Source organism: Rutilus rutilus (assembly GCF_951802725.1).
Source record: "Rutilus rutilus genome assembly, chromosome: 2".
Lineage (NCBI taxonomy): Eukaryota > Metazoa > Chordata > Actinopteri > Cypriniformes > Leuciscidae > Rutilus > Rutilus rutilus.
The window spans coordinates 60,749,657-60,775,091 of record NC_140210.1 but is presented as its reverse complement, the minus strand read 5'-3'; the positions used below and the strand labels follow the sequence as shown (position 1 = coordinate 60,775,091).

The 25,435-nt window shown below is 40.6% G+C and overlaps 1 protein-coding gene across 1 annotated transcript; it reads right to left on the bottom strand.

Moving 5' to 3' along the window:
• Positions 1-586: 586 nt before the first annotated feature.
• Positions 587-16,471, bottom strand: LOC311286256 (NLR family CARD domain-containing protein 3-like). The gene is made up of 5 exons (XM_084402387.1): positions 14,601-16,471; positions 5,327-5,500; positions 5,061-5,234; positions 984-1,148; positions 587-636 (listed from the first exon to the last, which is right to left on the bottom strand). Exons 1-5 carry the CDS (start codon positions 16,436-16,438, stop codon positions 630-632), a joined length of 2,358 nt encoding a protein of 785 aa, XP_084258513.1. The 5' UTR covers positions 16,439-16,471; the 3' UTR covers positions 587-629.
• Positions 16,472-25,435: the final 8,964 nt, after the last annotated feature.

The window sequence follows — 25,435 nt, the reverse complement described above, 5'->3', positions numbered from 1 at the left end:
CAGCGTACTGAATCATGATACTATAAGCTGGCTAACGTTAGTCTAACGTTATGCATTTGACTCGTAAACGATCACAACACGAGTTAACGCTAACTAACGTTAAATCGTGACTCGTGAGTTTGCTAATGTTAGACAGATAACGTTAAAAGCTACTGCAGTCTGCTTGCTACCGTTAGCTAGATCTAGCAGCTGTGCACTTTGGTGGTGCTGGGCTAACAGGCACATTAGATAAGCTAAATACAGCGGTCTATGCACCAGTAGCTAGCTAACGTTAACTAACCTAGCACGAACAAACTGCACGGAGAGCTAAGATGGTTAGCTAGAACCACCGAAGTGTGCAGAGCTCAAGCTACACAACACAAACATGAAATGAACATGTACTTACTTGGTTTTGTTTCCCTCACGAGTGACAATGGGGTGCCTTCGTTTCAGATGCTCCCACATTGCTGTTGTGCTGGTGTGGTATGCCAACTCCATTTGGCAAAGAGTGCAAATAACGACACTTTTTTGTCTGGGACTATATTTAAAGTATTCCCATACTTTTGATGATCTGGGGCGAACAGTTTTTTTAGGACTTTTTCTTTTTGCATGGCTTTGTTCGGAAGAGGTTGTTGCCGTTTGGTTCTCCATTATAATCTGCGGACAAAATGTGCGTCAACGCAAAAAATATGACGTCGACATCATCGACGCGCCGCTCCAGTCCTAGTCACAGGACCAGCCAAACTATTTAAAAAAGTGTGACTTATAGTCCGGAAAATACGGTATAATCGCAAAGTCAGCATCAAGCACATTTTATGTTTGTCCATCTGTGCAAGAACCCCCTTTAAGCATGCACAACGTTTCAGATAGTATGTCAAATGTAAACACATGATATGGGGTAAGAACGTGTAAACGGACGGTCAAAAATATATTGGATATAGGCAACAAATCAGAATTGGGCATCAAGACCTGCAGTGTAAACGAGGCTTGCTTGTCCCACATACTTGAGTATCTGCAATGAGCAGTTTGGATCCTTCAGTTTGCCAGAGAGCAGCTTGACTCCTGGGTGATTGTAGCTCAGGTCCAGCTCTCTCAGGTGTGATGGGTTAGAACTCAGAGCTGAAGACACATAACCACAGCCTTCCTCTGTCACCATACAGCCAGACAACCTACAGACACACAGTCAGATCATCTACAAAAACACACGACTGGCAGACTGTAAATAATCTCTTATATGTTCTTTTTTCAATTTCAGCGGACACATATATACTTTTATCAAGGCAGAAATGCTTCTTTACAATAAAACAAAAACATACGTCAATACAGAGACAGCATTATAACCCATCATGTCTACCAATGGTCATTGAAATTAAATACACAAGCTTATACAGATGTTTTGTGTTTTACACAAGAACAAGGGGAGCTATTACTTATAATTATTAAAAAAAACATTAACTTACAGATCATTTATGCTTAACCCTCTGGGGACCAAGCTGTTTTTGGGGCCCTTGAGATGTTCTGACATGCTCTGACATTTGTGCTTTTTTCAGTTATTTATAAACATGTTAATGGCAAAGGTGTAAATTCACTCTATATAGCACAAACAGGCCTACCATAATATGCGAGCAACATGTATGTAGATGTTTGTATTTTTAAGAGAATAATGTTTATGCGTGGTTATTTAAAAAAATTAAAATGAAAGTTGCTGAAATAAGACCACAAAACTCATACAAAATATGTGCCCACAAGACTTTTGACTAATGGATGTTGTCTCTAATGGATGTAGTTCTAGCTTCAAAATTATGTGAAAATAGTCTTGCTTTATCGTTCACAAAAAAAAATACATTGATTTAAATGGTGTAAAACAGGTTTTGCTTGGAAAGCCAATATGCGAGGGGGAGGAGTAGTTTACACCTTAGTCCCACCCACTCTGCATAATGACTCTGCATAATTAGCCATTCATTCAGGTGTGACACTGACTGAGCCACAATGCAAGGACAAAATATATATTTTGAAGAAGACTTATATTGACCATTTAAGATTTTGCTTACATCTATCTTGTAAATATGTTTTGCTATTTTATTAAAAAGGTTACAATTACAACAATAATTACAATTTCAGCAATATTTCTGCAAAAAAGTACTCTTTCTTTGTAAAAAAAAAAAAAAAAGATTATAGGCCTACATTTTATCATATGTATTCATTAGTTTGAATATAGCCAACATTGGAACATCTTAGTCTATGACTTTATTTTTGACAAAATAGTATTTTATATATATGAGCAGAAAAGCTTATTTGATGTGACAGTATATTCTACAGTAAAAACTGTACCCAAATCTAGTCAACAAAATATTGTCTTTCATACTTCGCCTGACTGTAACGTTGTTTTTATGAAATATTAGGGCATAGCCTATAAATGTTAATTTGCAGTTTAATACGTTGCTTATACAAATACATTTTATTTCAACATATTTCAGTCGATTTTTACTCATCTCAGTAGGCTATAGCAAAGCAGTTTATTCTTTCACACACAGACACGCAATTCATATTTAGGCTAAACAGTCTTTACAAATATGTACCCTTCATTCATCTCACAGAAACGCGATTCATATTTAGGCTAAACAGTCTTTACAAATATGTACCCTTCATTCATCTCACAGAAACGCGATTCATATTTAGGCTAAACAGTCTTTACAAATATGTACCCTTCATTCATCTCACAGAAACGCGATTCATATTATAGAAACGCGATTCATCTTTTTGTTTACATAGGCCTACACTAATGTTATTCCATAACGTTATTCCACATTAACACTTGAGAAAGGATAACTTAGCCTACCTCACTCCTCAGCGGGATCTGCTCCTCATATTGCTCCTCATATCAGCACGGAAACTTTTCTCCATAAGGTAGGCTATATGCCTCTTTGTTTACAGCTGATGTGTGGGCGTTTCACAGACTGAAATGGTTCTCAGAATTTGCGTTTGAATAGCACGCGCTCTCCGGGGCGTGGTCAAATTACTTTTGAATGGCTCATAATGAGCTCGACTGGAGTCGCTCTCTTTTTATACAGATTACAGAAGCTGATAATATTTGTTTTTTTATATAAATTACTTCATTTAAAAGATGCGATCTCAAGCTTTATGCCCGTGGGTCTGTTGGCCTGTTTGACTGAATTTTCGCGGAGTTATAGATCATTTTCGAACGTGTTTCAAATGGGAGTTTACTGACAGAGAGAAGGCAGAAATAGCATCATGTTAGTTTTTCTTTATTTGTCAAAAAGCAAAACACTTTATTTTTATTGTGAGTATACAGAAAAAAAATAGAAACTGAACAGGATCGATTGATGTATTACACGAAAATGAAAGATCAAAATTAACAGAGCATTTTGTGTTTATTTTTCATTGCTAAAAAAAAAAAACGAGCAAAACGCGCGGGCGCGTTTTTGGTCCCCAGAGGGTTAAAAAAATGTCAGTGTGAATTGGTTTTATATAATCAATACTTTTTTTCCATATTGAACAAATGTATTCTATCTGGGCTCTTAAGGAAAAGAAAATATTTTCCATCACATATATATATATATATATATATATATTAGAGGTGGGCATAGATTAATTTTTTTAATCTAGATTAATCTAGATTAATTTTGAAATTAATCTAGATTAATCTAGATTAAAATGGCTCATTTGAATTCTGCCGAAGGCATTCAGAATATGTGTGCTACCCAAATAATGACTATAAAAGTAAGTATTTGAGAACGGGTTTCTCAAGCCAGGTGGCGCATTAGACCAGGGGCTCATCTCCTGTTTCCAAAATGCATCACAAACTGCTTGAGAAAGCTGTTCTACTCATAGACTGTAAAAGGTTACTACTGTACTGTTACCATCCGTAGGCAACATTAGGTAGGTCTATGTTATTATCAACTACTATAGGCTATCAATTAGGGATGGGCGATATGGCCTAAAATCCATATTGTGATATACATTGTAGCCTCTTGCGATAACGATATATATTATAATAAAACCATTTCAGAACAGGTTACACAGACCCTGCTAAAGAACTGCTAAATGTATTTTTTTATATATATTTTTTTTTAAAGGGTGTATATAGTTTTGAGAACATATATGTGCAAAACTGTATGTATACAACATAATTTTGCAGATAAATAAAATGTAAGTACACTAGCTGCAGAGACTTAAGTAGGTCTAATGTTTATTATGGCTTGGAGCTTATGAAACCCCAAATTTAAAATTAGAATATTGTCTAACTGATGTCTTTTCAGTTAAAAAGAAACACAACAACGATTCTTAAAATCGGGTGCAGACAGAGATTATGTGCTACACCACTAAGATATATTGGGAATAATACGCGCGCGCTGGTATTCAGTGATATGTTTCATTTTGAATTTGAGGTGGTAGAACGGATTAGTCGTGTGTTAACTTACCGAACTGTTACACCACACACTCTGTCTATATAGTTTGCTGCTGCTCGTCGGACGGCTGAAATCTGAACCAAGTCCAAATAATGGATGTTGCACCGATCTTTTTCACCAGCTTTCACTTTCAGTAGTTTACTTAAGATGAAGACGAATATGATGCGTTGTAGCCGGGTGTACCTCACGGCCGCGGATAGATTGCGTCATCATAGCTTGTGTAGTATAGAGTCAGCTCCCAACCCAACTTGGAGAATAGATTAACGGCGATATTTTTTTTAATCGCCCGATAAGAGTCTCGCGTTAACTCAGCGCGTTAACGCAGCACGTTAACGCTGATAACGGCCCACCACTAATATATATATATATATTACTGGCTGCCAGAAGAATTAACATCAATTTCTTATCAATGTTATTCCACCCATCAAAAGAAATATTAGCCAGATATAAACATTCACAATTACAAGGAATCATCACCTCAAAAACAGCTGCCAAATTTCATTCAATCCCTTGACAAAACTGGGTTAATTTCTGACATCCCCCAAAAATATGATTATGGTTAGATTCCCTTTACCACATAATCTCGAACAGCTAGTGCCTTTGTATCTTTTCTATGTTGGTGTGGTAAATCTCTTATATATTCTTAAATACCTCAGAATCTGCAGCTTACAGTGTGGGCTCTTCAGTCCTTCAGAAATAATCTTCACTCCTGAATCCTGCAGGTCATTGTTACTCAGGTCCAGCTCTCTCAGGTGTGAGGGGTTTGAACTCAGAGCTGAAGACACATAACCACAGCCTTCCTCTGTCACTATACAGCCAGACAACCTACAGACACACACAGTCAGACCATCTACAAACACACACATCAACATTATGACCGGCAGACTGTAAATAATCTCTTACATGTTCTTAAATACCTCAGTATCTGCAGCTGACAGTGTGGGCTTTTCAGTCCATCAGAAATAATCTTCACTCCTGAATCCTGCAGGTCATTGTTACTCAGGTCCAGCTCTCTCAGGTGTGAGGGGTTTGAACTCAGAGCTGACGACACATAACCACAGCCTTCCTCTGTCACCATACAGCCAGACAACCTACACACACACACACACACACACACACACACACACACACACACACACATCGACATTATGAACGGCAGACTGTAAATTATCTCTCATAGATAATCTTATCTCAGATTAGATTGGATCAATCAGAATAATATCCAGTTCCATCTGACTTCTGACCTATAATGCTCCTGAATCATAATCATACACTGTTCGTTCGCTGGCTGGAGGAGAACTGCCCCCCCAACTGAGCCTGGTTTCTCCCAAGGTTTTCTTCTCCATTCGGCCCTGATGGAGTTTTGGTTTCTTGCCACTGACGCCTTTTTTCACCTTTGTTGCCATTGGCTTTTGGCTTGCTTAATTGGGGACATTTAGTTTAACGTTTAATTTAGTATTCAAATTACTAAATTCTTTTGACATATAAGAGGTCTTTGTACCGGCAAGTTTCACAGCTTAAAACGTCCTAAAAAAAAAGACAAAAAGACAAAAAATGTATTCAACCAAGCTCCAAGAATGGCTTGTTAGAATATTGTGGGTTTTGTGACGTCACATGGGCAAATACATTCACATCAACAAAGAGTTTTTGAGTTTTTTCAGAGAGAGTTTGCAAAGAAACTTGTGCAAAGATAAAGCAGCAACTGTACTGAATCTGACAGCAGCTTGATCTCAAAGCAAAGGTATTTTGATTAAAAAAACGTAAGCAGTTTAATAATTCTTTGTCTATAAATGACCGTTTTATACGGGTGTTTTCAAAAACACAGGGGGGGCATTGATACCTTTTCCTATGCAGTGACATTAGCAAATTATAACACTGGTGTTTACTGAGAGCCGCCGCTTGAACACGGGTCATTTCAGAAAGAGGGTCAGAATGAGGTTGAAAAATCTTTATTCAGATTTATTGATTATTAACAGTACAAATCGGGGGTGCCAAACTCAGCTCCTGATTAGCTGTATCAGGTTTGTTTAATTTGGATTGAAGCTAAACCGTGATCCTCTAGGGCAGTGGTTTTCACACTTTAAGAGCAACCTTTTCTTCTTTTTTAAATTGACAACCCATATTGACCCATTATATTTAGATTAGTTAAATCCAACAGCAAAAGTTACAATAATTGTATAAAATCTAAACATTTAGCGAAAAAACATTATTTAGTGGAGATGGAGAACAAAAAAGTGAATAAGTGTAGCACTAAATCTGTTAAATGTTACTCACTGCTCTTTGTATTGTTGTAAAACACATTCATGAAAAACAATTCATTTCTAATAAATACTGTAAAATGAAAAGACATTTCTTTTATATGTTTAGCGCAGCAGTTTAAAGGGGTGGTATAATGCCCCTTTCACAAGATGTAAAATATATCTATGATGTCCCTAGAGTGTGTGTGTGAAGTTTTGGCACAAAATACCCCACAGATATTTTTATATAGCAAGTTAAAGTTGTCACTTTTTGAGGGCTTGCAAAAACGCACCGTTTTGTGTCTAGCCCTTTAAATGCAAATGAGCTGCTGCAGAGGGTGGGGTTTCAAGAGCTCGTGTCTGTTAGCAGCTGCTGTTACTAGTGATGGGCATTAAGAGCCGGCTCGTTTGACTCGGCTCACTGAAAAGAGCCGGCTCTTTTTGACTCACAAACGGCTCTTTAAAAATATATGTTTTAACTCGCTGAAAGTCCACCGCACAACTGTGCAACGTGAATATTCACATTTTTAATTGTCCATAACAACCCAAAAACGTGTCTGCTTGCCTTGCACATCTAATTAATGGGCAAAGTTATGACTGACTATTTTTCTTACCTTCTTTTTTAATTTTTTATGTGGATGTTATTGTAGAAGTTTAGCTCTTGCGTTCTTCTGAACATCTTGCCCGATGTCATTTCTGAGTCATATCAGACCATAATCTGTCTCTCTTTTAAATGCCTATTCCATGAGTGGTAGGCTACGACTGGCTGTTTTAAAATATAACTAATATCTAACCAAAATAACAAAATAACCCAGGCAGTCTCATCTAAGAGACGTTTAGGCCTCCTCCAATAGTGCTGACAGCTGGGCATAGCTTGCAGGTTTGCTTAGTGGCAAACTTTTTTCATTTGACTGGTTCGATCAACCGCCACCCGCCCGAATTTAATTAAAATATTATTTTTTTTGTCACGTCATCCGCCCGATCCGCGGTTTATCCGCATCTCTAGTGTGTGTGTGTGTGTGTGTGTGTGTGAGTTAGCTCGGCCCTCCCTCATGCAGTTTAATTGGTTGACAACGTCGCGTGTATGATTGACAGGAACAGAATGTGAGGCTGATCAGACAGTCGAAACAAATGTGTGTGCGCCTTTAGGCCTATATAATGATGTTTTTGTTGGTTTTTGAATTAGTCAATTATTTTAAATACAATTAAAATCATTCATTATTTCATTATTAGCCTACATAATAATTTAATTTCTATAGGCTATATTTTAAAAAATAGAGTCGGCTCTTCAGATATGCGAGCCGGCTCCCGTCGTTCACCTACAAGAGCCGGCTCTTAGATCCGACTCATTCGCGAACGACCCATCACTAGCTGTTACCTCATGCAGACAGACTAAAATGACAGAAACTGTTCTGCCTTTAATGTTAAACAGAGTCAGATAAGGATGGAGAGACTCAAGAAGAAGTGACAACATGTAGAAATGTATGAATGGTTAGTTGATGAATTTATGTTGCTGAAGTGGAGTTAACTATCTTCAATTAGGATATTCTGTCATGATAAATCTATAAATTGCTCGTATAGGAACTGTTGTGAGATGCACACAGAGTGACTTTCTATTGCATGTGAAAAGATGGATGCTAAAGTTTGAGCTGACTCACAAATGTACTCTTATACAACAACTTTTCCTCTTCTCAACATGGACTGTGTGTTCCAGGGGGCGGGGTTTATGTAAATTCTAGGGTTAGTGATGTCACTAACCCGAGAGGAATGTCGTGTAGTCCCAACCAGCCGTTTGTTGTAGTCCTTTTCTTTAAAAGCAAATATCTCCCTTTGCTTTGAACTTTGAGCGTTGTAACTTTGCAGATGTTGTTTATGCTCAAACAGCAACATTACACACTAACTAAAGTTAGAGAAGTGAAATCACACTCAACCACCCCTTTAATGAGGCAGCAGAACAAGAAAGGCTATAAATAATCTTTCAATGCACAAAATTTAGGGCTGAACGATTTTGGAAAATAATCTAATTGTGATTTAGTTTTACCAATATTGCGATTTAACATGCGATTATTTTTTAAGCTCTTTATCTTTTCTATTATTCAACCAAAACAAGCAATAAATCATTGTAAAATAGAGAAGGGAATCTTTAGGCACCTCATGAGCCGATCTAATTTGTCCATCCATCCATCTTCTACCGCTTATCCGGGACCGGGTCGCGGGGGCAGCAGTCTAAGCAGGGATGCCCAGACTTCCCTCTCCCTAGACACTTCCTCCAGCTCTTCCGGGGGGACACCGAGGCGTTCCCAGGCCAGCCGGGAGACATAGTCTCTCCAGCGTGTCCTAGGTCTTCCCCGGGGTCTCCTCCCGGTGGGACATGCCCGGAACACCTTCCCGGGAAGGCGTCCAGGAGGCATCCGGAAAAGATGCCCGAGCCACCTCAACTGACCCCTCTCGATGTGGAGGAGCAGCGGCTCTACTCTGAGCTCCTCCCGAGTGACCGAGCTTCTCACCCTATCTCTAAGCGATCGCCCAGCCACCCTGCGGAGAAAGCTCATTTCGGCCGCTTGTATCCGGGATCTTGTCCTTTCGGTCATGACCCACAGCTCATGACCATAGGTGAGAGTAGGAACGTAGATTGACTGGTAAATCGAGAGCTTCGCCTTGCGGCTCAGCTCCTTCTTCACCACGACAGACCGGTACAGGGACCGCATTACTGCAGAAGCTGCACCGATCCGCCTGTCAATCTCCCGTTCCATCCTTCCCTCACTCGTGAACAAGACCCCAAGATACTTGAACTCCTCCACTTGAGGCAGGAGCTCTCCACCAACCTGAAGCGGGCAAACCACCCTTTTCCGACTGAGAACCATGGCCTCGGACTTGGAGGTGCTGATTTTCATCCCAGCCGCTTCACACTCGGCTGCAAACCGTCCCAGTGCATGCTGGAGGTCCTGGTCTGATGAGGCCAACACGACAACATCATCTGCAAAGAGCAGAGATGAAATCGTGTGGTCCCCAAACCCGACCCCCTCCGGCCCCTGGCTGCGCCTAGAAATTCTGTCCATAAAAATTATGAACAGAACCGGCGACAAAGGGCAGCCCTGCCGGAGTCCAACACGCACCGGGAACAAGTCTGACTTACTGCTGGCAATACGAACCAAGCTCCTGCTCCGGTCGTACAGGGACCGGATAGCCCTTAGCAAAGGGCCCCGGACCCCATACTCCCGGAGCACCCTCCACAGGCCGCCGCGAGGGACACAGTCGAATGCCTTCTCCAAATCCACAAAGCACATGTAGATTGGTTGGGCAAACTCCCATGAGCCCTCCAGCACCCTGTAGAGGGTATAGAGCTGGTCCAGTGTTCCACGACCGGGACGAAAACCACACTGTTCCTCCTGAATCCGAGGTTCTACTATCGGCCGGATTCTCCTCTCCAGTACCCTGGCATAGACTTTCCCAGGGAGGCTGAGAAGTGTGATCCCCCTATAGTTGGAGCACACCCTCCGATCCCCCTTCTTGAAAAGAGGGACCACCACCCCGGTCTGCCAGTCCAAAGGTACTGTCCCCAACCGCCACGCGATGTTGCAGAGGCGTGTCAGCCAAGACAGCCCCACAACATCCAGAGACTTGAGGTACTCAGGGCGGATCTCATCCACCCCCGGTGCCTTGCCACCGAGGAGTTTCTTGACTACCTCGGTGACTTCAGCTTGGGTGATGGACGAGTCCGCCTCCGAGCCCTCAGCCTCTGCTTCCTCAATGGAAGACGTGACGGCGGGATTGAGGAGATCCTCGAAGTATTCCTTCCACCGTCCGGTGATATCCCCAGTCGAGGTCAACAGCTGCCCACCTCCACTGTAAACAGCGTTGGTAGGGCACTGCTTCCCCCTCCTGAGGCGCCGGACGGTTTGCCAGAATCTCTTCGAGGCCGACCGATAGTCCTTCTCCATGGCCTCACCGAACTCCTCCCAGGCCCGAGTTTTTGCCTCCACAACCACCCGGGCTGCAGTCCGCTTGGCCCGTCGGTACCCATCAGCTGCCTCAGGAGTCCCACAAGCCAGCCAGGCCCGATAGGACTCCTTCTTCAGCTTGACGGCATCCCTTACTTCCGGTGTAGTTATTAATAAAACTTAAAATATTTAATTACATAATTATAAGTAGGCCTACTTATAATAATTACACATTAAAAAAATAAATAAATCAATACAATTACATATCAGTTTTACATATTACATACATATTTACAATTATATATCCCATTTAATAATTTTAACAAATATAGCTTCAAAACATAACAAAGAGGGCAAAAAAATATTACAAGCAATAAACAAAGAGTGCTTTCAGTATTTAAGAGTAGGCTCTCTGAACGTTTTCATCTCTTTTTAAATTATAAGATGTGGTTTGTCCTGTCTGTTTAATAACTTAAGATATAACTGACTGTCACATTAATTTCACGTCATAAAAGCATTTTGAGATGCAAGTACATTTAACCACGTAGACGGAGTCGCGCGCGAGTATTTGAAATTGAAAGCAGCTTCTGTCTGTGATTTTCATATTTTTAATATATAATCCAACTGCATTCCAAGACATATGATGCCTTCATAGAACATTAGTAAGTGAAATACCGGCGGGCGAGACCGCGCACTACAGAAGTAACATCACGCAGACCGCACGTCTCTCATATCTTGTGCAATGAAGCCCGCGAATGTCCTTGTAATTCGCTTAAACTTTTCCGAACTTTATTAAAGATGATTTCTCGTAAGGTTCGAGTGGTGTCGTGTGTGTGTGTGTGTGTGTGTGTGTGTGTGTGTGTGTGTGTGTGTGTGAGACAGAGGAATTAGAAGCAAGCAGATACGGTTGATAAAACACACGCGTCATCACGCATCTGTGTTTAAAACTAAGCTCAGACAGAATCGATGGAGAGAATCTATAACACAATATAACATAAATTAAACATAAAATGTTATTTCCTGTAGCCAGGTCTGTATGCGTAGCGTGCCAAGTTGATGCTTCATCTGCAATACAGACTGGTTTACTCTTCCCAGATAGCACACGACTATTTGATGTGAAACTTACATCTGGAAGACGTATTTTAAAGAGTGTTTGCTCATCTGCAATACGTCTATAGGACGTTTCCTGTCAGATGTCAAATAGACGTTTAGAAGATGTCTTTAAGATGTAATGATTTAGAATGATTTAGAATGTATGTTAAACTGACATCTTATAAACGTCTATTTGACATCTGACAGGAAACGTCCTATAGACGTATTGCAGATGAGCAAACACTCTTTAAAATACGTCTTCCAGATGTAAGTTTCAAATCAAATAGTCGTGTGCTATCTGGGTTGCGTGTCACGTGACCAGACTGTAATCGCAGCTTTGCGGTAAAAAAAAAATCGCATTTCATCATATCGCGATATTATCACAAATGCAATTAATCGTTCATTGCCCTACCAAAAGTATTATAATATGAAAGGCTCCAATACAGAGCGGCACAAAGCGCTTATGCGTATCCCGTGTGCAGAATGATGCGCCTGAAGCAACATGGAGTCACAGCGCTTCGCATTGAAAACCTCAAAGCAAAAAGGGAAGAGATTTGATGCGTAGTTTCGGTATTATATGAATGCAATAGTTTATTGAGCCTTTTCTTTTTAACAGTTTAAACATGTCAGTTACTGTGCGCGTGAAGAACAAGTATAGCGCTCTCTACTCCAGTGTGGTGATCTAAAAGACACCCGGAGAAAGTTACATGAACAGCAATAAACTCCAGAAAGATAAAGTCATTTTATGCGAAACCATAGACCTTTCTGTACAGATCAAGTATAACAATAGTAACATTGATCATCTTGGAGAGAGTTTCATCATGTTGACTGGCGTAACCGAACGCGGCGCGCTGTTTGAGTGCTGGATGGAGAATGACTGACAGCCGCAGCGGAGGGAAGCACTTACTTGAGTTTAACGACTTCAATATTAATCATTAAATCACTTTATCACATTAAACTATGGAGTGGTTTAGAACACTTATAATATAGTGCACGAAAAGTTGACGGTTCTTTATAATGTTTTTGTGGCTTTTGTGAGGCTTAACAATAACACAGAATAGTATACGCACAATATCAGATTTGGATGCCGATAGTGAGTATCGGATCGGTATTAAGCATTTAATTTTATTTGTGTACACTCATAATAAACCAGAACACTGTGGCTTTGTAAAGTAAACAAACAGGATGTGTTTTCTGTTAGAGATGCACCGATTGATCGGCTGGTGACCGGAATTGGCCGATTTTCACGTGATCGGCCATGACCGGCGACTGGCCGGTCAGTCTGACATATGCCGATTTTATGCTGGCCAAATGCACTCGGGCGCCGCATGATTAACCTTTTGAGCGGTACGGTCTCATATATGAGATTTGTATGTCTGTGCCCCTGAGAGTACGGTGCGGTGCCACATTTAGATGTTCAGTGACGTCGCATAACTGCCAGATTCAAACTGTGCTTTCGCGCGTTGGCTGGCGCTGAGGCTGAGCTAGAGTCGGACGCGTTCAGCGCTGTTATGGCACAACTAAGCAGTGTTTTCAACCTCATAATGTTTATTTTAGGTTTCAGATATTTAAATACACATAAGCACGATTAAAACAATACATTTGGAGTTTGTAAAACACACACTGATGTCTGTGGAAGCAGCAATAACAATCTATTCAAATATAATTTGCCGACATGTGTTATTCATATCAGACAAACATAGTGGAAGTAACTATAAAGTTTACTCTATTCTTCTCAGTTCACCGGCCACTTTCTTGCATACACTCACTTACACGTATTTGAGAATCGGAATATCAGATAGGCTATTGATGACATGGTAAGCAAGTTTGTGAATATTTTGAATAAAAAAGGAAAAGTGAAATAAAAGCGACACATCTGTCATACAGTTTTATTATAATAATAATAATACATTTTATTTATTTGGCGCCTTTCTGGACACTCAAGGTCGCCTGCTGCTATTGTGGCTGCGGTGTATCGCGTGACGCGTCGCCATGGAAACATTAAAGGGAACGTTCGCGAAAAAACTCACTCGGGGGCTGGGGGTGTCAGTTAGAATATTTTAAACTTATGCGTGAAAGGGTTAAAGAAAAGATGGAAAATAAATATTTGTGTGTGCTGTAAAGTGGTTAGAAAAAAAATTTATCGGAATCGGCTAAAATCGGTATCGGCAGGTCAAACTCAGTGAAAAATCGGTTGAAGTCAATTGAAGTCAAATAAGTAATTATTGAAGTCAAATACGTTGTATATTTAGCATATTTATTCTTTTATACAGCCCTATAGACTATGACTTTATGAAAACAAATTATTATTTTTATTTTATTTTAAATGTAACTTCATTCTCCTTAAATCATCCTGGCGACCCAGAGTTTGGAAACCTGTGCTCTAGGGAACTGAGTTTGGCTCCACTAGTATAAGTGAACCTCAGAGAATATAATAAATAATGTAAAAACTCCATGTCATGACCCCTGTAAAGATGTAAGATGTGTTATTAAAAGGATTTAGGGCTGGGCGATATATCGATATATGTTTAAATGCGATATGGAATTAGACCATATCTCGATATAGTTAAAGTTTGCGCTGTGATCCTTGCTCCCCGCGCCCCCGCTCCTCCTTTTCCACTCTGCGTTCATGTTTAGAGCGTTATGTTATGAGAGGCGAATCATGACTACTTCAGAAACCCCAGCACAATAGGAACTACCAGGCAGTGACATAAGTGTACGCTGAAATAAAGTCTTTCACCTCAGAAAAACTGACTTTCTTGTCCTGTCAGCCGTTATCCTCGTAGCGAACACTCTTCAATTGAAATATTGGGATATATATCGTATATCGATATTCAGCCTAAATATATCGGGATATGACTTTTGGTCCATATCGCCCAGCCCTAAAAGGATTCTTTAGCTATGAATGATTAAACACTCACAGAGCTTTCCTGCAGTTGACCACAGCTGGTACCAGTCTTCTTCTACCCTCATCTGATGTGTTGTATTTCATGGGGTTCAGCTCATCCAGCGCCTCCTCTGAGATCTGAAGCATGTAGGAGATTGTTGAGCAGTGAGACGGAGAGAGATACTCCTCTGAGTGTTTGTCTGATTTCACAAACTCCTGAATCTCTCTGGACAGAGTCTGATCTTTCACTTCCAGCAGACAGAGGAACAGATTGATGGATTGATCAGCTGAGAGACTATAAGTATCATATGCATCTTTGATCTTCTCTTTAATGTACTGTGTGGTTCTCCTGATGCTCTCTGAGCTGTTCTCTGTCAGTAGATCCAGTAAGAGTCTCTGATTGGACTCCAGTGAGACGCCCAGCAGGAACCGCAGGAACAGATCCAGATGTCCATTCTCACTCCTGAGGGCTTTATCTACTGCTGATGTTAGTAGATCATACAGTGAGACTTCATCAGATCCATTTACAGAGTCAGAATCACTTTCATCAGAGTCAGAATCACTTTCAGAGTCAGAATCATATTCAAGGTCATGTTTATATTTTGCACACAGAAGCTGCAGTGGTTCCTCGTTCTTCATTAAATAGCAGTAAAACACATAGAAAGCAGCGAGAAACTCCTGAACGCTCAGATGAATGAAGCTGTAGACTTTCCTCTGATGAATCACAGATTCCTGCTTAAAGATCTCAGTGCAGATCCCAGAATGCACTGAGGCGTCAGTGACGTCTATGCCGCTCTCAATCAGGTCCTCTTCATAGAACATCACATTGCCCTTCATCAGCTGATGGAAAGCCACTCCAGCAAGTTTCACAATCACTTCTCTGTTGGACTGCAGGAGTTTCTCTGGATCTCTCTCTTCATACTTCTGATTCCTCATGTTGATCTGAATCAGCAGGAAGTGGATGTACATTTCAGTCAGAGTTTGAGGGATTTCTGCACTCAGATCTTCTTCCAGGAGCTTCTGAAGCACAGTGGAGGAGATCCAGCAGAAGACGGGTATGTGGCACATGATGTGGAGGCTTCTTGCTCTTCTGATGTGTGAGATGATTCTGCTGGCTTGATGCTCGTCACTGATTCTCTTCCTGAAATATTCCTCCTTCTGAGGCTCATTGAATCCCTGAATCTCTGTCAGAAGGTGGATGTATTTGGAGGGGATCTGATTGGCTGCTGCTGGTCTGGAGGTGATCCAGATGAGAGCCGAGGGAAGCAGATCTCCTTTCATGAGCTTTGACATCAACACACCCACTGATGAAGTCTCAGTCACATCAGAAACTTCCTGAGCGTCTGAAAACATCAGTGTGATTCTGCTTTCATCCAGACCATCAAAGATGAACACAACTTTACACTCCTCATAAATCTTTGAGTCCAGATCTTGAAGTTCAGGATGAAAGTCCAGCAGAAGTCTGTGAAGACTGTACTGATGATCTCGGATCAAGTTCAGCTCTCGAAATGGAAGTACAAACATGAAATCTACATCCTGATGGTCTTTTCCCTCGGCCCAGTCCAGAATGAACTTCTGCACAGAGACGGTTTTCCCGATTCCAGCGATGCCTTTAGTGAGAACAGTCTTGATCTGCTCTTTCTCCTGGCGTCCTGGTTCAGGAGAGGCTTTAAAGATGTCATTGCAGTAGATTGGAGTGTCTTGTGAGTGTTGTGTTCTGGCTGTTTTCTCCATCTGTAAAACCTCATGTTCTTCATTCACTCCTTCTCTCTCTCCCTCTATGATGTAGAGCTGTGTGTAGATCCTGTTCAGGAGGGTTTCATTCTCTTGGAGTTTCAGTCCCTCAAATAATCTCTCATACTTGTTCTTCATGCTGGCTTTGTGTCTGTGTTTGACTCTCTGTAGTTCATCATTCACTGGTTGATCATGTCTGTTCAGAGAAGCAGTAACGGTTGTGTTGTTCAGACAAAAGCCTGAGGCGGCCTCTCGAGAGATTTTTCGGCCTCTATCTGTTCTGCTGAAACAACAACAACAAACAGATTTAAAAATTATGTAAAATAAAGGATATTAATGTATAAATAAAATCTAAATTTAAACCATGTAGTCATAGGCGTAATTTGTGGGTGGGACGGGTGAGACATGTCCCCCACCACTTTTTGAATAAAACATCTCCAGTTAACTAGCAGAGCATTCATTTAGTTCATTATTAAATAAGAGATGATCTAGCGCTAAAATGTGTTGTTTTTTAAATCGTTGCATTGATACAATATATGGATAGTGTTCTCTTGAGGCTCGCGCACAGTCTTCACTCGGACACGCTCTTCAATCTATCGCCGTTGCGGAGACTCTCTATTCGTTCCGGTGAAATCACAAGACGAAATGCACACAAACATGTCCCTGCTTGATATATACTGTAACCACTGATGAACATATTCGGTTTTGATGAAAGAAAAAGAAAGAAAGTTTTGATGAAAAAAAACACAAGACCATTCAAGTACACAAGCAAAATCACGGATCTATTATTAATTACTAACTCTCTAATATTAGTAGATTTCATTAAAAGATTAATTAAACCCAATCTAATGTTACTATTGAAATCGATTTCTAGACATTGTAATGTTATTTTTTTTACTAAAATTGTTGTTGGTGTGTTTTTGAATCCCATTGAGCAGTTAAAGGGATAGTTCACTCAACAACTTTTTTGGGCTTCAAAATCTCACCCTCCATTCACTGCCATTATAAAGCTTGGAAGAGCCAGGACATTTTTTAATATAACTCTGTTATGTTGTATTTGTCTGAAAGAAGAATGTCAAATACACCTAGGATGGCTTTAAATCTAAATTTTTTAAGTGAACAATTCCTTTAAATCCACTACATGTTTATCCTCACCTGGGGTCAGAGGTCACTGCTCCTTCACTGAATTTAGGAGGCTGAGTAAATGATCTGTCACTCTTCACAGACTCAATGCCGGATTCTGGAGATGCATCTCTCTGTCTCCTGATACTGAGAAACACACAGATATAATTCTTCCTTTAGTTCTGTCTGTTCTGCCCTATATCTCAAACGCCTTGCTAGAGTATGCAGTCAGATAACGCCTCCCAAAGACAACAGACACAGGGATTGTTTCCAAGGTTTACTGCTGCCCTAGGAATAATGTTAAACGAAAGTGCCTTCAAAACAACTTAAATAAAGGAGCAATAGTAGCCATGACGGCATGCTCTTCTTTGCTGCTCGGCTCACATTTGTGATGTCATCATATAAGGACATTACAGTTTTTTTTATTCGCTTTGTTACTATTTTCACAAGTTAGGTGTACATTTCCAAAACTCTTAGTGCTAATATCACAACAGATCATCAAAAGTCCACTTTTTTCAAACATTTCATTATGTTTTCAATTGTGTTAGTACAATACACACAATCACAAAGTATCCTTTTCACAACACAAAATAAGTGTTTCATCTACATAATGTTTCATTCACAGTCGCTGCCTTTCATAAAGCTCTTACTATCAAACTTTTGATTTGCATCTCTTCTTCAGTTTAATACATGTGTCTATTATTTAATCCAACTGATCTTAATGGTTAATCAATGAATCATTTGGTACACCTATAGATTTCTATAGATATTGATTCAATACACAGTTTCTATAGAACTTGTTTGCTATTTCTAATATGGATAACCAAATGTAATGAATTATTTTTTACATAAGTGATTTATAGATAATAACCACCATGATGTTCAGAGAGAGAGAGAGAGAGAGAGAGAGAGAGAGAGAGAGAGAGAGATTTGCCATTGTGCAAATACTGTACAGCAAAATAGAGTATAAGGGAGAGGAAACAGTCAATGACTGTAAAACATCAGATTGATCAGAGATGCATCAGTAGAAGGGAGACAGATGGCATCAAATACAGCATTTTTACATTACAGTATGTATGCAATACTGTAAACAGATTACCATGGTAGAGACTGCCAAATTACTGTAACTCAACCTTCATCTGTAAAGGTCCACTACTGTATAGATTCAGTCAAATGGTATAGAGTGAAATCATTTTGTGCCAGCAAACTCTGTTAGCACAGAACCTCATGGCTGTACTTCATCACACCTTTTGATAACACACTGGATAGATACTATTACAAACATTATGGATTCAATTACTTCTAATGTGGTAACTGTAATTACTGTAAATGAGTAATTACTGTAATTATTTCAGCAACAAGGGTGATTTGAAACATGTATCTTGCATTGTTTGCTGTTGAATGAACTGATTGTTAAAAGTACTAAACTGAAAGAAGTTCATACTGTTGGGTTTCTGTGATTAAACCAAATGTTCTCATTAACTTTTACAATAATCTTGTGTTTGAAACAATGATTATGTGGACTGAAAAGTGTATAACTGTAATGAAAGCATGAGATCAGGCTGTGTTGCAAGTGTGATCAGTTTGGATTTTTGTACTAAGAGTTTTGAAAATGTACACCTTACTTGTGAAAATAGTACCAAAGCGAATAAAAAAACTGTAACAATATTATATGCAATACCCAACTTTGAACAGAAGGGGTCACTTTACTACAACTTTTATATCAAATAAATGCAGAATGTTCATATAGAACAGCACACTGTCAGCTGTTTCATTCATTATGTTCATCTGGTCTGTTCGCTCTAATACTTGATTATATCTCACCTGGGGTCAGAGGTCACTGCTTTATCACTGAGTTTATGAGGCTGAGTCAATGATCCGTCACTCTTCAGAGACACACAGCTGGATTCTGGAGATGAAGATCTCTCACTGCTCTCCATAATGAGAATCTGTCTTCAGACCTGCATATGGAAAAATAACAAATTATACATTATATTTAGACTATTCAATTAAAGTACAGTAATAACATACTACACAAAACGGCATTCCAGAGATTCAGAGTACAACCATGTAGTAGCAGCAGTGTGTGAAGGATCCTGTTCTTCTTAAGTCCATAAAGTACTGGTTTACAGTGGAAGACCTGATCTGGCTAGATAAAAAAAAGTTTGTCGAGACAAACTTCATGTTGGCTTGAGAAAGCCGGGCAAGAGAGAGATAGAGAGATAGATAGAGAGAGATAGAGAGATAGAGAGATAGATAGATAGACAGACAGACAGACAGACAGACAGATAGATAATAGACCAGACAGACCAGCATAGAACATAGAATGGCAGTTTAAGAGTCTAAGAGTTTTAGACGTCATTTATAGGAAAACCGAAAGTCTGATCAGTTAGAAAAGATATAGCACACTAAGTCAGAGCAGTCTGAAGGTCTGAGCCGAGTTTGGAGTATGTAGAGTTGAAGCTCTAGGAGGAGTTAGAGTCAGAAAACGTATTGTCAGAAGAATAATCCCTGATCTGAACCTCTGAGATGAACTGGATCAGTGATTCAGACCCCAATCTTCACACAGGTCTTCAACAGATCACTGGAGCAGTGTGAAGTTCCCTGCTGCTTTAAACACTCCCCTATCATCCTGGCCTCCAAAAAACACACTGGACTTAGTGACTACAGACCTGTCGCTTTCTCGTCTGTGGTCATGAAGTCATTTGAAAGACTGGTAGACAGTCTGGACGGTAGAGAGGCTGGACCTCCTTCACCAGCTGAGGAAGATCAACCTGCCACAGGAGCTGCTGAAACAGTTCTACTCTGCAGTCATCGAGTCCGTCCTGTGCTTATCTGTAACGCAAGGCTCGAAATTGCAACCATTTTTGGTTGTATATGCTCCCGAAATTGAATCTGTGCAACCTCAAAATTTATTTGGGAGCATTTGTGTGAGTGCAAATAATTGTTGTAGAGCAACCTTTTTTTCTAGAGATGCACTGGTCAACCGGCCATAAATCAGAAACAGCCGGTTTATGCTACAAACACACCATTGGCAAACGGCCCATTCTAAGTTTAATTTTGGCTGATCTCTATTCCGGACTTGCACACAAACTGCATTGCAATCACGTCCCGAAATGTCATTTGTGTGAGAATATTACAAAGTCTGTCAAAAGGACGTTAACACAGGCCAGAGATGGGACACACTGAAGAGAAAATACCTAACATAGCAAGATCACTGTTCGTGATGCTCAAAATATAGAAAAAAAAAAAAAAATTATATTGATTTGGGGTCGGGATTTATTTGAATGTGTCTCTTAAGGAAACTGACTTTCTTCAGAACAGTTTCAATGGCATTTTCTTTTTCTCTTCCCTCCGTATAAAGTGGCGTTTACCCCCCAAAAAACGCTTCTTTTCCATAAGCACCACCTACTGTCAGAGAGCGAATCTGCATTTTCATTCAGTCCGTCTCGTTTTGTTTTGTGCAGGTGTGTCTTACGTTTTGTGCAGGTGTGTCTTATGTAATAATTTCACAAAGCTAAAGACCATTCTGTTTTGCTCTAAATCTTGAAATTATGCAAGGGCAATTCCACGCAAAAATCATTCTTACCATGAAAACAAACTTTTTACCAAAAGATCAAAATCCTTTTTAAGTTGTCCTTTTAGGTCTGCAATATACTGTATTAATGTGCTGTATCAGAAATTAAGAAAATTGCCTTGTTTTTACCCCACATATGAGGTGAGCAACAATGCTAAAATGACATTTTGACACCAACCATATTCCATGCTTTCAAAAGAGGGATCAAATACACCCCTTTTTTAAACTTTATTTTAACAAAGCATTTTGCAAAAAGATAGAGTCATGCCTGAGAAATAAATATACTAATTTTGTCATAACAGCACTGCCTGTTGAGTTTATACAAGGGCTATAATTAAGAGGTGTTACGGCCCTTTATCTAATTTGGCTCGTTAAAACACATGTAAGACAAGGACCGTACATATCAAGAATCACAGACGATTGGGTGAAGTTTCAAAGTGTACATCGTTTCTTTTAATGAAACATGAGAGAGCGCACCAACAATAAACAATAAATCAAACTAATAGCACAGGTAGGGTAGCAAAAGGAAAACAGAAAGCCTGACTATCTAACTCTGTAAGCAAGATCTTATCTGCTCCCGAAGAAAACAACAAACAGAGTGAGTCTTCCGGACCACTGCTTTCCTACGCTGTATCAACTAAATAATAAAAGTGATCAAAGAAAATACCCACTACCTGGCTTGAAAATAACCAAAATAAAAACTCAGTCCATGATCCGGAGCAGCCGAGGCGAAGATCGTGGACTGCTCACCATGTGGCAAGAAACCCCAGCTGTCACTGATCAGAAGGGTAGAGGCAGCTAGAGCAGCGAGCGTCGCGAGAGCTGAGAGAACCGAGAGAGCCGAGAGAGACCAGCCTCAATTCCGGACCGGCTTAAATACGGGGTTTTCCCATGACGTCATTCATGACTGCACCTGCGATCTCAGATAGAACAATTAACATTCAGCAATTTAAAGCACCACCACATAACACCCTCACCCTTAAATAATTAATTGTAGGGTAAAAATATATATCTTACCTCAGAGCCTGCAATTAATTTAGATGCGAGATAAAGCATCCGCAACCACGTTATCCTTACCCCGAATGTGACGAATGTCAAGCTCAAAAGGCTGTAGGAATAAACTCCAACGCATCAAACGTTGATTGTTATTTTTCATCCGATCAATAAAAATCAAGGGATTGTGATCCGTGTAAACAGTCAGTGGGTACGAAACAGAACCAACGTAAACGTCAAAATGTTGAATAGCAAGAACAAGGGCGAGCGCCTCCTTCTCAATAGTCGAGTAACGTCGTTGAGGTTTATTAAATTTACGTGAAAAATAGCAAACAGGATGTTCGACGCCAGTGTGATCTGATTGAAGGAAAACAGCTCCAGCACCGGTGTTACTTGCATCAACAGCAAGAGAAAACGGAGTGGTAAAATCAGGAGCAGACAAAACGGGAGAATGAACTAAAAGGGCTTTAACTCTCTCGAAACTCGATTGACAAATCTCAGACCATTTAAATGGAACCTTAGGACTAAGAAGGTCGGTTAAGGGCGAAGCAACTACAGAAAAATTCTTACAAAAATTCCTGTAGTACCCAACCATACCCAAAAATCGACGAAGCTCACGACGTGTATTGGGCACGGGAAAATGAGTGATGGACTCTACCTTAGACTCAACGGGTCGAACCTGACCGCTACCAACAATCTTTCCCAGATAAGTGACCGTAGCTCGGCCGAATTCGCACTTCGCTAAATTAACCGTAAGGTTAGCTTGAGACAAACGACTGAAAAGCGTATCGAGTTGCTCCACATGTTCTGACCAAGACGCGCTGTAAAGGACCAAGTCATCCAAATATGCTTCAACGTTATGCATGCCTTCGATGACGCGATTGACCAGTCTCTGAAAGGTTGCCGGGGCGTTTCGTAAACCGAAAGCCATTACGGTATAATGGAGAAAATGATCTGGTGTTACGAACGCACTGATTTCCTTCGCACGATCTGACAACGGCACCTGCCAGTATCCTTTAAGCAGATCGATCTTCGTAACGAACACTTCCTACGTGATCCACGCAATCTTCCATGCGAGGCAATGGATAACTATCTGGTTTGGTCACAGCATTAACGCGTCTAAAATCAGTACAAAAACGAAATGTACTGTCTGTTTTTTTTACGAGCAAACAGGGTGAGCTCCAAGGACTAAAACTTTGCTCTGCGATGTCATTCTCAAGCATGAAGGTCACCTCATTTTGCAACAACATTCTCTTTTCAGGACTTACCCGATATGCGTGCTGTTTAATAGGCAACGAGTCACCAATATCGATGTCATGCTCTATTAACGAAGTACGAGATGGAATATCAGAGAACAAATTACTGTACGTCCGAATAATATTAGTCACATCAGCTCGTTCGGCAACGGTCAAATGAGAAAGGTGCGAGTCTAAGGTTCGAATGATCTCAGAATTTTTCAATCTTCCCGCAACCAATTCGGTAGAAGGAAACTCTACATCCTCATCGAAAGAAGAATCATCACCGCTGTCCGATACAGCAGAACACAATGGGTGGATCGAAGATTCAGGACTGGACAGCGTCTCGGTGTCAGGTATATCAGCACTGGACAGCCTCTGTCCTCCGGCCACCGGAAAGTCTGTTGGTGAAACGGTTAACACAGCCGACTTTTTTTCAGACAAATCTGGCGATCTTTCAAAGTACGGCTTGAGCATGTTAATGTGACAGAGACGAGTTTTCTTTCTTCTGTCTGTCGTCGAGATAACATAATCAAGCTCACTCACCTTTTCTTTCACTCGATAGGGACCATAATAACGAGCCTGCAAGGCAGACCCAGGCACTGGCATCAGCACAAGCACCTTGTCACCAGGAGTAAAGCTACGAAGTTTAGCACGACGATCAAAACGCTGCTTCATTCGTTGCTGTGCAATCTCCAAATTCTCTTTGGCCAATTCGCATGCACGATGCAACTTAAAACGAAAGCTTGAGACATAGTCAAGTATGTTATTTTGAGGTATATCACTAGTCCAATGATCTCTGATCAGCTTCAGTGGGCCACGAACAGTATGCCCGAACACTAACTCGGCCGGACTAAAACCTAACGACTCCTGCACTACTTCTCTCACTGCGAACATGACCATAGGCACTTCTTCGTCCCAATCTTTTTGAAACTCAAGACAAAACGCACGCAACATTGATTTTAAAGTCTGGTGGAACCTCTCAAGTACTCCCTGACTTTCCGGATGGTAACAACTTGAGGTGCAATGTTGGATATGCAGCTGATCTAAAGCTTGCTTGAACACACGGGACATAAAATTCGTGCCTTGGTCCGACTGAATAGTACGTGGAAGTCCAAACAGTGAAAAGAACTTTATAAGTGATTTTACGATCACTGGTGCAGTGATTTTACGCAGAGGAATGGCCTCTGGAAAACGCGTTGACGTGCACATTATAGTGAGCAGATATTGGTTTCCCGACTTCGTGCGAGGCAAAGGACCGACACAATCGATCATCACACGCTCAAATGGTTCACCGATAGCTGGAACAGGATGCAACGGAGCAGGTGAAACATTCTGGTTCGGTTTTCCCGTCATTTGGCACACATGACAGCTTCTGCAATAACTTGCTACATCAGTTTTCAGGCCAGGCCAGAAAAAATTTCGGAGTATTCGATCGTACGTTTTATTTACTCCTAAGTGACCGGCAAACGGGCTATCATGCGCAAGACTCAAAATTTCAGAGCGGTACGAGGAGGGAACTATTATCTGTTTGACGATTTGCCACTCATCATCAGCAGATGCAGTAGGTGGTCTCCACTTCCTCATCAACACTCCATCTTCTACAAAGTATCCTTGCGATACGTGTTCGAGTTGCTCAGCAGGAACAACAGCTTCAAAGAGGGGTGACAACTTCTCATCTTTCCTCTGTTCAACAATAAGCTGCTCGCGAGACAGAGACAATTTAGTAGGCCCCATAATATGTTCATCTAATTTTTTAACGGCACTATCTGAACCTTCAACAAAATTTGAACATTTCACTTCACAAAAATCAGAATTAGAAAAGAATGTATCACTCAAATCAAAATTACACTCACTTTCTGATTCACTAAGGCTTTTACCTTTTAGTCTCTGAGTCATAGCGCGAGTAATAGCACATGAGGGAAAAACCTCAGGATATTCCTGAGCTAAGGCATCAGCAACAGTAAGACACAGAAAAGGATCATCAGTTACCTCAGGGCTAGCAAAAACTTTTCCTCCCGCTAAGTCATTCCCTAAGATAAACGTGACATCTCGAACGGGAAGACATGGTCGCACTCCAACAACAACGCGGCCAGACACAAGGGAAGATTCAATTTCGATCTCGTGCAAAGGTACCTTAACGAAGCCCATCTCAAATCCTTGTACTAAGACACTTGAACCAACAGAGCTCTCATCAGACAACGGCAA